Source organism: Antedon mediterranea, chromosome 2 (assembly GCF_964355755.1).
Source record: "Antedon mediterranea chromosome 2, ecAntMedi1.1, whole genome shotgun sequence".
NCBI lineage: Eukaryota > Metazoa > Echinodermata > Crinoidea > Comatulida > Antedonidae > Antedon > Antedon mediterranea.
Genome location: NC_092671.1, coordinates 34,642,336 through 34,656,993, shown reverse-complemented (window position 1 = coordinate 34,656,993; position 14,658 = coordinate 34,642,336). Strand labels below are relative to the sequence as shown.

Sequence of the window (14,658 nt, the reverse complement as noted above, 5' to 3'; positions counted from 1 at the left end):
AAAATAAGTTCTGTATCCGAGACTTAAAAGGTAGTACCGTATTCATTTCTGAACATAGGGGAATGAGCTGTTAGGAGCTTATTTTACTATACTAGCCTCGGCATTATGTGGTAGGATGGCTAGTTCCTATCCTCCCTAGTGTTTTTAACCAGGTACTCATTTACAGCTGAATAGACTGGGAGTTACCCTTGTAAAATGACTTTTACCAGTTCACTCTTACTTAAAGAGTAATTTACAAAAATAAGATTTGTTTTTGTAACATTATCTTTTCATTTCCATTTCTAGGCACATCGTTATGTAACAATGGTGTGTTTGCTAATGCAGAATGTGAAGATTTCTGTTTTCCTACTGGAATATCAAGTCGTGTTTGTGGATGTAGATATGGAAGAAAACTGGCTAGTAATTCGCAGGTGATAATAATTTACTTTTCAAAGCACACATAGTACAAGCATGCAATTGTAGAGGGCTCACTTTAAAAAAAGCATGTTTTGCATGTTGTTCAGGGCATATGAAGTAGCTATGGAGTTTTGAACAATGTAGAAAAATCACCACTCCACAAGACTTTGTGTTTGTGTAGAGCATTGTGTTTGTCCTATGAAATGCTTGCCAATCCTTTTCTGAGGGCCTAAAGAAATAATAGTGTAATTATATTAATTTTGCTGGGGAGGCATCACTCACCTTAAATTCATGGAGATTCATTTCAGTCAGTTTATGTTAAGCCCCTCCATCTAGATTTTAAAGCTACCATAAGTAGCCATTTTATAACATAATAGTGGAATGGAGTTTATAACATAATAGTTTGAGTGGAGCTGTAGCTTGATGGTTCTTCTAATCCCAAGGTACAGGTTTCAATCCTGTCCCAGTGCCAAAGTCGTAACTCACGATTCTTTCAACTCCACTCCCTAAGCCTCAAATGAGACTTAAGCTCGATAAATTATAAAATAGTTTATCCTGTAATTGGCTAGTTAGTTACTTAATAATAATAATGAAAATAATACTGCTCTTGTGTCTCATCAATAACTATCACTAAAATATTTTTCAAATTTTCAGGATTGTGTTGATAACAGTGGAGAGGAGCCACCAAGCTACTGTGATTCTGTCAACTTCCAATGTGACAATGGCAGATGCATCTACAGCTCATGGCAATGCGATGGTGATAATGATTGCTATGACAACAGTGATGAATCCCATTGTGGTGAGTCAATGAATGTACACATCCACTTAAAAAATTTAATCAGCAATTACAGGAACTAAATTTGGTTTAACACTTTGACTGCCAAACACGAAGATCTTCGTTTTTGGAAACACAACGCTTGACTGCCAAACACGAACACGATAGGTTAATTATTGGTATATACTATAAATATGGACACTATATTCGGTCTGGACCGTGAATATTTTACTTTTTGAAAGTAACTAATCTGGTTACGAACGATTGTCAAAATGGTACCTGTCGAAATAACATACACCGCGCATCACAGTAGCGCGTACAGCGATGGTTTGGCGCATTGTGTATCGGTCGCGCGCTAGCTATGCCGCCGAAGCATTACAAAGGTTTATGTGGATTGGCATGTTTGTTTGTTATCTGAATAAAAAATAATGGATGAATTTTCAATATGAAGTCTTTAATTTTATTATTGTATGTATACCCTAATTGTTTTGGTGTTTCACAAACTTGTTTAGAAATGGTATGAATATTATCATCAGTTTACTAGCTAGGCTAGTAGTACTAGGCTAGCCTAGGCCTAGTCGTAAAACGGTTCCGGACCAACTTTAGGCCTAGTTAACTAGGCCTGGTGTCTTTACTATGTGGATTTTGGCAAAACATTGATGTAAGATTTAAGATTTATAAAATGTAATACATTTTTAGATAGTGATAACTTGTTTTTATAGGCCTACCGGTGCCGTGTAAGTAACTTTTTCGTTGTTTGTTGATCTCATCGGGCGATATTTTCATATTGTGATATCTTGCACAAAATCGCGAATATCTCGAGAAACTACGAAAAACTCAAAAAGTGGGTTACTTTCATTTTATTATTACGATTTACATATTGCGATTTGAAAATCGTTCTTGGTACCATTGTAAAGCTAAAATCTTTATGATTATTTTAGTCTAAATTACATGTAAATCAGATCACATACATAGTTTCAATCAGCTTTAATAAAAATATCGAATTGGGCTATAAACGCTGGCGGTGGCAGTTTCTAACTGGAAAAACCTCTGGCAGTCAAAGTGTTAAAAAGGTGAAAGGAGAAGAAACAGTAGGAGCGTAAGGTATATCATGAAATTTGCTTAAAATGAGAACAGGTGGTTGTGAATGAATACATGGTAGGTTTGAGGTTGCTGCTGCCTCCCATCCCTCACAAAAGTGGGTTGAAACGTCTTGTGCTGAAATGTCCCTGATTCACTGTACAACAGTAGACCTCCCTGTACCTACAGAATTCATTTTTGGTGACTTACAATGACCTTTGAATGCAAACTCGTTCTTTCTTATTCCAAGCTGCACCCACCCACCAAGTTTAAAGACTGCGACCCTTAGTCTCTGAATAAAGCTGTAGACATAGATTTGATGAATTGTAGGATTCCCACAAGTTGACTGTTATGTTGCTTAGCTTGTCAGCGATTCTAGGCATAATAAATAACAGATTTTTTTTTTAAATTTTCATTTAATAATATAAAAATTGAGATTTGTAAAAAACCGTGAGAGTTTAGGCATGTAGTGTGAGAGCTTGAGGTTAGGTAAAAAAGCATGATGCATGCGACTTGACAAGTGTATGCGAATTTCTATCGTGCCTACTATCATCTTGTAAGTAAATAAAATTTCAAACTTATGTGACATACTGTTCAATTAATAGAATAAAAATACTGTATAATTATTATTTTTCCAGGACAAGTTACCTGTTCACCAAATGCAATGAAATGTGGAGATGGGTCATGTCTTCATAATCGCTATGTGTGTGACGGTACCAGTCAATGCAATGACGGAGCGGACGAAGCAGATTGTAGTAAGTGACATTTATGTTAACATTAACATTCATACGATTTTGAAAAGTTGTTGGGCTAGTAGGGACTATATAATGACATTATGATACAGATGCAAAAGGTAAATATCGATCTCATTCATGGACATGTCATAAAGAATGAGCTAGGTCAGGGATATTGCTATTTATTGGTAGCAAGCACATTGTAAAGCAGAAAACAAACCAAAATAGAAGACATAAAGTAAAAGAAAACATATACTTTCCCTTCAATCCATCACACTATTTGATAACCTTTGGAGCACAAACTTTGCTTTATAGTATATTCACAAAATTATTAATCTTGCACCACACTGGTTTTGTTACTAGCCATGAGCTGAAAAGATTAGGTTTGTTCATCCAACACAACATAGAAGATAATTAGACCTGGAAAATAACCTTGTCCCATCCCATCTACCCCAATCTAACAATGGTACAGTCCATAATAAATCCTGGTGATGTCCTACAAAGATGAATGGGTGAATTAAGAGTGAGTAGCCAAGCAGTTAAGACAGTGGAACCGTAATTACGATGCCATAACATTGGCACGGATTCAAGGCTCACTAGTTCCATGGTTCTGGTGGTAGAACGAGTCTTTTTGGATAAAAACTATAAACCATACAGTAGGTCCAGTTTACACATCTAGCTCATGTGCACTTTAAGGAACCTAGTACATCCTTTGAGACGAGTGGGGGGTTACCACGGTGCTAGTCACTGTCACACACAGCCACTGATCATAACTGGGCCTTCTGGGAGACCAGTCTTTGACTGAAGACATCATCCAGTATAGATAAATGATAATTAAAATAAAAAATAAATAAAGGTAACTTCTAATAATGCACTATTTATTTATTTATTTATTACCATCTTTACTGAGGGTAGCCTATCCAGTTCCAATAGAACTGATCATTCAGGGCCCTCGATAAAACATACATACAGTACAACACATAAAATATGAAATATTCAAATCGCATAATATAGGCCAATATTATTATTCACTCACTAAGATTACTCTTTTTTTCTAAAGCTCCACCAGTGTGTAGATCATCTTACTTTCAATGTAACAACTCAAGATGTATACCACAGAGCTGGCTGTGTGATACGGATAATGATTGTAGAGATGGCTCTGATGAAGAAAATTGTGGTAGGTTAATATTAAATTTATTATTAATTAAATTAAAATACATTTTTCATGTAATACAGTAGAACCCTATTAAACTTAAACTATAAACTTTATTATTCACTTATTCAAAAAGCTGAGATCAAAATCTCAGATCAATAAATTGGTATACATAGATGAAATGTTTACACTGCCTTGATTATATATGATAGGAGACCTTTAACACCCAACAAAGTGTCTTGTTAATAAGATTTTACCCTGATTAGAGGTTGGTCGCAGTGTTTAAAACATAATATATTTCTATATTTGTTTCACGGGAATAACCTTAATAGGTTCTAACTGTATATATACTGTACATCAAAACACATTATTTTGTTCAGGTTAGAAGAAAGAAAACTAGTTTAAAAATAATGATATTTTTGATTGTATTGTTAATTAATTAATTGTATTTAAAAACATTGTATTTAAATACTTTAATCACAATTTGACCTTAAAAATGTCACAAATTGTTAATATTACAACAGTCTCTCTTAAAACGACATTCCAATTTGGTATCAAGCGATTTTAATGTTAATAATCTTTGTGGTTTTACAAGCTTTCAAATAGTGTATATTACATAGCCTATATAAATACGTGAACATGATTGGTTGAAACTGCATCACATGACTACCGCTACGAGGATCGTAAATCGTATATTTCCTTGAGTACGATTATATTGACCAAGTCATTTTTGCGTCTCTGTCATTAAACATATAAAATCCAGCAAATTCTTGAGGAGTTTGATACTGACTGTGTTATTTTTGTGTGGCAACTCGCGTTTGGTGATAAATAAATAAAGGTCATCTACGGGGACTCGAACTCACAAAGATTATCCCACATCATCACTCGACAATGTTTTACACGCCGCGCCACGTAACTCACTGTGTTTCTAAGTGATGTTGTACTGGATCATCACAGTATTACATTTATTAATATGTTTATATTGAATATGTTGAATATTAATAAGTATCCGGTTTGTTTCTTAATTACAGATGATGTTACTTGTCCTTTGGACTACTTTTCGTGTAAAACGGTACAACGCTGTCTGCATCCATTATGGCAATGTGACGGGGACAATGATTGTGGAGATGGTAGTGATGAGGAGGGCTGTGGTAAGTGTTTACCCCCTTTGGATGTGAAATATAAATTAATAACATTTGGAATTGGTTTTAATTAAATTCTATAGTGGACTGGTTCTATGATTATTTGATTTGTATCAGTTATTGGTATGAGTGAAATTTTGCAGTAGAAAAATTAATTTGTTTTGTTGATGGATGAACCTATGACTGAAATTCTTTTTACTAAAATATTTTCCAGGCCATGGCTTAAAAAGTCATGGAAAGAAAGATATAACATTTTCTTTTTTATTTGGAATCTTTCATACAATTATATTTCGCTTTGCTATGGCATACTATGGAGGAAAATTGTATGGTTATACTGTCAAAATGTTATTAACCTGTTATGTAAAACTGTTCAAATGTCATAAAAAAGACATGGAATTTCAGTTAGAAAGGTCATGTCATGTCATGGAAATGACCTCTTAAAAAAGTGTATGAACCAGGAGCTTACATGATGATTTACTATACTGTAGTGTAAAGCAATATTTTAATTTATCTGCATTGTACTTTATTGTTGTTTGAATACAGTACCACAACAATGTAGCCAGGATGAATTTACTTGTGGTGATGGTCAGTGTTTGCCTATCTCATACCGATGTGACTCTGTGTACGATTGCCCTGACAACACAGATGAAGATGACTGCAGTAAGTAAACCATACAAATATATTAATCACTTAAAGATGTATTGTCACTTAAAACACAAAAAATGGTAAAAATATTCTAAATTTAAATTTGCCATATCAAAGTAATATTAAAGCTATTCACTTTAAGTAGAAAATTCGAGCCAAAAACAACAATTTTACGTAATTAACAGCTAAATTAATTTGATTACATTTCGTCTGGAAAATCGTCGCGAGCAAAAGTAAACAAAGATTTCAAACCATGAGTATACATTATGCATGATGCTAGTTAGGATTGTTTACAACTCGTCATTGTTGAGAAGGTGTTTTCACACAGATCGCGAGGAAGTTTTATGATTAATGCATACAGAGTAGCCAAATAAGCGCGTTGCATTATGAGATATGTTTTGATCGAAAGTTTGACTGGAAGTCAAAGTTATTTTTTGAACCAAAAACATTTGTATTTCAGTTCAATGATTTTTTTTTCGACTAATTTTTTGTAAAAGTTAATAACTATTATGATACTACAAAATGACCCAATTTTTTGGAAATCTTTTATTTTTTATTTTTTTGGAATTTGACAAAAGGACAATACATCTTTAACAAAGTGTAATGCAGTGATGTAGCTACAATAAATAAAGCGGTGCAGTTTTCGCAAGAAAAGGGAACAATCTATCTTTAAGCTACTGGGTTGTCAAACGCCCTTTGTGATAAAGTTGTTGGGCTGAAACCCTACCAACCATGCTGGTGGCACACAATATAATGTTATCTGATCCTTAAGCTCTGTCTACACTATCAAATTTCATGTGACAAAAAAATCAAATATGTAGTAAAACTTAACACTGGTACATTTTATATATATATTATAAAAAAATCTGCCTCCATTTTATTCTGTATTTTGTAAGAAATTGTATTTATGTTTGTTAATGATGGAAATAAATTTGTATTAATTTATTGTTTGTCTTTTTCAGCTTCCTTACCACCAGGTACATGCTTAGATGACGAGTTTAAATGCATTGTGGGTGAAAGTTGCTTGCCCAATGATTGGGTCTGTGATGGCCGCTCAGATTGTGATGACGGTAGTGATGAGTTTGGCTGCAGTAAGTATTTTATTAATATTTCTTTAAAATAAGCTTTTTATAATTACTTTTATTATGTGTCCCCCCCCCCCCCCCCAAAAAAAAATTAAATTAAAGCTGTCCTAACCCTTTTACTCAATAAAGACAATTGTGAGTAAATCCGGCCTAACCCTTTTTGTCAAAGGAAGATGGTGAGTAAAGACAATCTGGCACGCTTCAATGAATTAGTTTTTGATTCAACCATTGGCCGGTTGAATAATTTTTAATCATAAACCTATCCCATGGTTTAATAAAACTATCAGTTTGTTGAATAACCACTTTCCTTCATGATACACTCTGGAAAGTTTCTGGAAAACCAGATGTTGGGAAAAATGTACAACAATAACAGTCTATTTCGTGCCTAGCTTACCTGGATAAATCAACATTGGCCATTGTTGGTTTATCCAGGTAAGCTAGACACGAAATAGACTACCAACACCACTTTTAGTTTGTGTAATTTTTTTTATCGAATCTTGTAGTTCAAATTACGTGTCCAGCATCCGACTTCCAATGTGACAATTCACAATGCATTCCTAGTTCTTGGATATGTGACCAGGATAATGACTGTGGAGATTCATCAGATGAAAGAGATTGTCGTAAGTTTATTATAAAAAATAAGATTAATTGAAAAATACATGTGGTAACATTGGATTGGATTGTTTGTGTTATCTCTTGGTTACACTTTTTTATTTATATATATGACATCCGTCCGTCTTTCCAGGCAGAGAGAATATAAATTTAAACAATTATTTATTATTGTGAGGGCGTGTGGCGCAGTGTGTTGGATTACTGATTGTGAGATTGTGAGTTTGAATCCAACTCTCGCCACATTGCTTGTGTCCTAGGCAAGATACTTTACTTACGTTTGCCTATCTCCACTCTGGTGTATAAATGGGTACCTGGTTTGAAAGACACAACTTTGCCCTGATTACTAGCTGCATTATGTTATGGGAGTATGTTTCCATACGTGTTTGATCCAAAAAAATGACCGGGGTAATAATGTGAAGCACTTAGAAGCATTGTGCATAAGTGCTATATAAGAACGAATATGATTATTTACACTGCATCAATGGTTTGATTAATGGGCAATGATAGTAAAGTATCTGATGCCACAACCAAGTTTCGAAATCATGCTTTAACATGCCAATCTAATTCCTTACAATATCACTCTGTTATAACAAAATTCAAGAATTATTATTGGATCACTAAAACTACCATAATTAATGTGATTGGTAATTAATTAACAATTAATAAAACATCACTACAACCCCATCCAAAAAAATATTCAACTTGGTAGAATGTATAAAACATTAAATTTAAACTTTATATTTTTAGCAACACCGCCCTTTTCGTGCCCAGATGACCAGTGGGAATGTGGAGACAATGTGTGTATATTACTAACGCAGGTCTGTGACAACACGCCCGACTGCACAGACGGAGAGGACGAAAGCCCACTGTGTAGTACGTATATTCACCCATTTATCTTATTCTGCCAGTTTGTTTCTTTTTTTAGATCAAATGATTGTCTAAAGGAGTCTTTGTTTTAGGTATTGTAACAGCAGAAAAACATTTAATCAATGTTGCTGTCTTAGATGCTGAGACAGAATATTAGATACTACTGTACTTTCTTTATAAAGGGCTCCACAATAAAGATGGTTTGATATATTGCATTAAACTAGTATTAGTATATCTGCCCTAGAGCAGGTTTAAAATGTATTTGATTTAAATTGTACTAAATTTAAACATAATTTATCACCAAGTTTGAAGACCGTGCGACCAATAGTCTCTGAATACACCCGGAGGGATGGACGGACAGACACGAAAAGATTTGGTGATTATAAGAAGATTAATACATTTTTTTATATTATTTATGCTGTACTGTTTTATTTAAGATGAAAATTTGTGTTCTATAAACAATGGTGGTTGCAGTGACTTGTGTTTTCAAACACCATTTGGAACCGAGTGTAGATGTAGTGATGGTTACCAGTTGATAAACTCAACATGTGAAGGTATGTTATGTACCACTCATTTTTATAATCGCCAGATTCTCAGTGATGTATCTCCACATGAAAATATTTCCAGTTTCAGGTGCTAAAATTGTTATACAGCATCTCATGTGTTTCACATGTGATCACTGTATCATGATAGTTTTAAAAAAACAAATTTTTTTCCCGTCAGCCATTACCAGTAATGTGTGATCAAAGTATGAATGATCAATTTTCTATACGTAACTTATTGTATATTTAATTATTTATTAACACTGATAACCAATCAATTTTCCATATGTATGTATTTCATGGTATATTGGACAGAATAAAGTATGATATTGTTATTTTAATGTTATATGTAGATATTGATGAGTGTACACCACCAGGTTATTGTAGTCAGCAATGTACTAACTACAAAGGATCAGCTGCCTGTCAATGTGATGAGACTTCATACATCGCAAACCCAGATGGAAGAACGTGTAAAGCTCAAGGTATGTTGTGCCATTAGCATTTTCCATTTTTCCAAGAATTTTCCATGTTTTCACGCTGCTGTTCTAGCCCGCTACGTTACAAGAAATGACTCATTTATTAGATGAAATCAAGCAACAGTTATAGTACTAGACACTGACATTTTTGCAAAATGCATTCTCGACTATAATTTATAGGTACCGGGTGCTGGACACAAAAAACGTCTGGGAAAAGAGTCTAACAGTTGAACGACAAATCCCAAAGCATTTCTGGTATTTATGAGTCACATGACATTATATAATACTGTAATTCGCTGTCATCAGATAATCATTGAATTATTATCAAAACAGTCCATGAAAGTTTTTGTTTGTAATAGGATACTTCACACTTGAAGTATCTAGGCATGATGAAGTGACCCCCAGACTTAAACTTAGCAATATAATAAACTAAATTCAGTCTTTCTTTCATATCAAAGTTATTCACTTCTGTAACAAAATTCACATTATAAACAGAGAAAAGAAACGTTTAATTATAACTTAAAAAGCCATTGTCTGACAGACAATTGAAGTATTTTTTGCTTTAAATTACATTATTTTCAGGTAAAATAACTATTAAATATGTAACAATAAAATGAAACATTCAAAAACAAATTTGAAATAAAAAATATTTTTCAGAGGGACAATATATCTTTAAAACTGTTACGTCAATAAGCGAGCAGCGTTTTTTGTAAGAAATATTTCTTTTCTAAAAATGGTTTACTATGCTCGTTTTCCATATTTCAACAGTTTTACTATTGTTTTTATAGGATTTTGTCTGTAAATGTTTTTCAGTCTAACTCTCAGTATTTATCCGCTTTTGTTTCTTTGTTATGTCAGTTTTCTTGTCAACCTACATTGACTATATGAACATTTAAAATCCAAATTACAAAATTATAAGTAAGTATATGCTGTATGCGCAGCCAGATAGTATCAGTTCCATATTTTGCTGTTCTGTAGTTCCTTTCAGTGGAATTGAGTTCTGTGTTGACTTATTAAGCATACTTTTTGATATTCCAATAGAAAGTTTTACTCCTAAAAAAGAATTTGTAAATGTTATACTGTGCCAAATCTTTATTGACAGATTCTTCAGATGCCTATCTGATCATCTCTAATCGTAATCGACTGATCAAAATGAACATACACCAGAATATAGCTGATGTTATTGTGTACGATCAAGTCAATATCCTTGCAACAGATTTTGACATTCAAACCCAAAGATTATTTTATACTGATGGCGGTGTTGATAAAGTATATAGCTGTGATCTTGATGGCGCTAACCGTGTGGTGGTAAGATTGTTTATTCTTTTAAAGTTTTTACTTTGTAAAGCTTGGTTCCCACTATAACGTAATGCAAGGACGTAAACGCAACGCAAGCGTTTTAACCAATGACAAGTGAAGTTATAGACAGTTAGCAATCACAAGCGAATAAGCCATCGCTTGTGATTGGTCAATTCACTTGCGTTGCTTTACGTCCTTGCGTTGCGTCGCTAGTGGGAACCACGCTTTAATGAGAATTTAAATATCATGAAGTCTTGTGAAAAACAAGTGAAACATGTTCAAGGAAATGGGAGAAAGCTAAAGTCCATGCTTGCACCAAAATAGAAGTATTTGGATATGTCTTTCTGATATGATCTTGTCGCTAAACCAGGGTTTAAACTAATGAACTGTTTTTACACCAGATGAGTCTTTGTCTTCTATGGACTCAGACGCCTCCCTTCTACTTAAAGCTTTAATGAACTGACAGGCATCAAAGGAACAGACAAAAATAACTGGGCTTAAGCTAAAAAAAAAACAGAATGCAAATCTCAAATAAATAGGGAGGTTTCGCAACCTTACGAATATGATAACGAAAACGGATACATCACACATTTGTGAAACTTTTGAGCTGATCCCAATTTCATATTCGTAAAGCGTATTTGTGTTGACGAATATCACCAGTCATATATATGACTTGCATTTGAATCAGAAATGATTCATGATTATAATATAATTATAGATTTATTGAAAGTAATTTCCTAAAATGCCAGGTCAATTTTGATAAATAGCAGTTTTTAGAGTCCTCACTTGCTTTGATGTTACGCTAGGCCAAGGCAGCCAAGCACCAAGCAACACGTACCTGCGCTTCGCTCAAATTTACCGCAGTTATATTTTGGACGGCGCCCTCAATATTTTGTTGCCATGCGAAACAGATTTTTACTGGCTTACAAAAACGAATATGTGTGCGTGGCGTATTCTTTATCGTATTTGTAAGATTGCGAAACCTCTAATATAGAAAGTGATTTCCACAATTTTGTTGCAGCAACTAGAAATGGTCGCTTATGATTTCAACCAACAATAGACAGTAGTTATATGATAATATATTATTCTTTGGTTTTTACGGGTGCAAGTTTTAGAATGAGGTAAATATTTAGTGTACTATAGGTCTAATTTAAGAACTCTTTTGTTTTTCATATTACGTTTGTATATTTTTAGACCTTCGAGAGTGGAATGACCAGCTCAGAAGGCATGGCTGTTGATTGGGTTGGTCGCAATGTTTACTGGGTGGACCGATTTCTGAGAGTCATGGAGGTTGCCCGAATAGATGGTACACATCGTGCGATCCTCATCAGCACGAACATGAGCAACCCTCGTGGAATTGTTCTTGATCCTCGAGCTTCGTAAGTATATCAAGGTCAAAGTTTAAACAAATCTCAAAACGAAATTGCAGGAAACAACACATTTTCACCAAAAAAGTTGTTATTGTAAAATTGCTGAAAGGGTATTAAAAACTGCCCATGTCAGACAGTGCTTCCCCAGGTCAGATGGTTTAGAAGGAGACAGAGGTTATTAGATATTCTATAATTATTTTTTTACAATACATTTTTCTGCATATTCCATACAGTTATCGATATGTATTTTGGACTGACTGGGGAACTAATCCACGAATAGAACGTGTAGATATGGATGGCACTGGACGTACGCAGATAGTGACCGACAAACTGTACTGGCCGAATGCAGTCACCATTGACTATCCTAACACTAGGATCTACTTTGCTGATTCCAGGCTGGATTTCATAGACTACTGTGATTATGATGGGAACAATCGACGGACTTTATTATCTAGTACCCAGGTATGTGTTGCTGTATAATGTTATGTCTAAAAGCATACTTATGTGTTTGTTTTTATTTACGGAAACCCATAGTTTTCTTTTTGCCCTTGGTTGATGTAGTACGTGCTTACAGAGTTGAAGTTAGACTTGGACCAAGACACTTTGTGGCAAGACACACATGTTCATTAGTCCAATTTATACACAAAAGGTTTAAATGTACTTTTTGTACTACCTGACAATAATAATCTTGTAAAGAAATGAACAATTTAAAACTTTTCTTGAAATGCATCTATTTCATGTTATGGTTCAGAAATAACCATACTAATAGGACTCGACTACACACAAAAACACAGTTTTTTTGTATAAAATAATTCAGGTTGGCCATCAAAACAAAGTTCAGTTTGCATTCACACACACCAGTCTCAGATACAATATTCAATCATTTCTTTTAAGTTGAGGACAATTCACATTGTTTTCAAATTGTTTTACTTTATTGCATTATATGTGAACTGTGATGACATTGATAAATAGATGAAATTGTTCAGAACATATGGAAATAATAAACTATGTACAGATTATGGATAGCACAAACCTACATACATAATTTGTTTTGGTCTCTATTTATCTCTAAATATTTAGTTTTTCATTGTAATTTATATCTATTTATTTTGATTTAAGCTTTCAGAACTAATTGCAGAGGTAATACATCAGTTATTTTTCATAGTTTTATGGCAATGTCTTGTTGGTAAACATTTGCTTGTCGGCATTTGTGGCAGTTTTATGGTTATTTTAATGTTTTTCTTTATGAATTCTTTTTGTATTTGTTAATATGAGAATTAATCATTGTTTGGTTATTTTGTATTTTTTTGAATGTGTTCATTTAAAAACGTTCCTATCGTTTATCTTTGGTATCTTCTTGTTATAAATCATTGGCTTAGGGTTTTATAGTAATACAGAACAGTAGTTAATATATATGTGTATATGCATATATACATAATACAAGTGTGTTTTACATAATATATGTTTGCATATACTCTATGTCTATTTTTGTGCACATGATGCATGCTGCAGATAGTGAGACAGAATCCTGCAGTGATAGTTCTCATTTCTTCTATACCTATGGTAAACTTTGGGCTATCTCAAATCTGATTGGTTGAAAGTTTCTTTGCTTAGTCTTTTTTTTTTTTTTGTCTCTTTGAATGTAAGTAATTAGTGTTATAGTGCATGTTGTGAGTGTTGACTTGACTTGTGTTAGATGAAATGTTTTTTTTATGCATGTTTTTATATGAAGTTATTTTGAAACTGTTAAAAATGCTTTTTAATCACTGTTGTTTTGTTTCAAGGAATTTATTTTTACTTTTAGCACATTCAATTTTACTAAAAACACTTCATGATAACAACCTATTTCTTAATACAGTAGAACCCCTTCTTTTACAGTTCAGTAAATATTTAGAGGACACACCTATTAAGGGGATACTTTCTCATAAAACAAATGAGGGATGGGCAATATATATTTTAACACTACAACCAACCCCTAATCATGGGACACTTTTTGGGTCTTGAATGTGTCCCTTTAATAGAGGTTACTGTATCTATTTCTTAGTACAGTAAAACCTCTCCTTTTACCACAACTGTAACTTATTAGGTGACATTGCTATTAGGAGGACACTTTCCCATAAAACAATTGAGGGAGAGGGGCAAAATATGTTTAATGTGACTACAAACGATACCTATTCAGGAGACACTTTTTTGGGTCCTGAATACGTCCCCTTATTAGAGGTTCTACTGTATTCATTATTTTTTGTTTTTTAAGTTGTTTTCTTTTTAACTAATCTTAACCATCAGAATTTGAGGCACGTTCATTCTATCACATTGTTTGAAGATTATGTTTATTGGAGTGACCGCCAAAACAACGAAGTCTTGCAGGTGCACAAATTTAATGGCTCGGATGTTCGAACGACCATATCTGGTCTCTCCCAACCTCTCGATTTACATGTTTACCATTCTGTTAGACAGCCAAATGGTAGGTTGTGTTCACACT

General features: G+C 33.7%; 1 protein-coding gene across 1 annotated transcript in view; it reads left to right on the top strand.

The window, feature by feature from the left end:
• LOC140040867 (low-density lipoprotein receptor-related protein 2-like) overlaps window positions 1–14,658 on the top strand; it is a 121,847-nt gene that overhangs the window by 38,624 nt on the left and 68,565 nt on the right. The window contains exons 18-32 of the mRNA XM_072087113.1: window positions 286–410; window positions 1,051–1,195; window positions 2,890–3,006; window positions 4,046–4,162; window positions 5,170–5,289; window positions 5,824–5,940; window positions 6,888–7,016; window positions 7,514–7,630; window positions 8,370–8,495; window positions 8,927–9,043; window positions 9,385–9,513; window positions 10,610–10,815; window positions 12,001–12,185; window positions 12,410–12,638; window positions 14,463–14,640. Coding sequence (XP_071943214.1) covers window positions 286–410; window positions 1,051–1,195; window positions 2,890–3,006; window positions 4,046–4,162; window positions 5,170–5,289; window positions 5,824–5,940; window positions 6,888–7,016; window positions 7,514–7,630; window positions 8,370–8,495; window positions 8,927–9,043; window positions 9,385–9,513; window positions 10,610–10,815; window positions 12,001–12,185; window positions 12,410–12,638; window positions 14,463–14,640 — 2,157 coding nt within the window. The remainder of the gene's footprint in view (window positions 1–285; window positions 411–1,050; window positions 1,196–2,889; window positions 3,007–4,045; window positions 4,163–5,169; window positions 5,290–5,823; window positions 5,941–6,887; window positions 7,017–7,513; window positions 7,631–8,369; window positions 8,496–8,926; window positions 9,044–9,384; window positions 9,514–10,609; window positions 10,816–12,000; window positions 12,186–12,409; window positions 12,639–14,462; window positions 14,641–14,658) is intronic.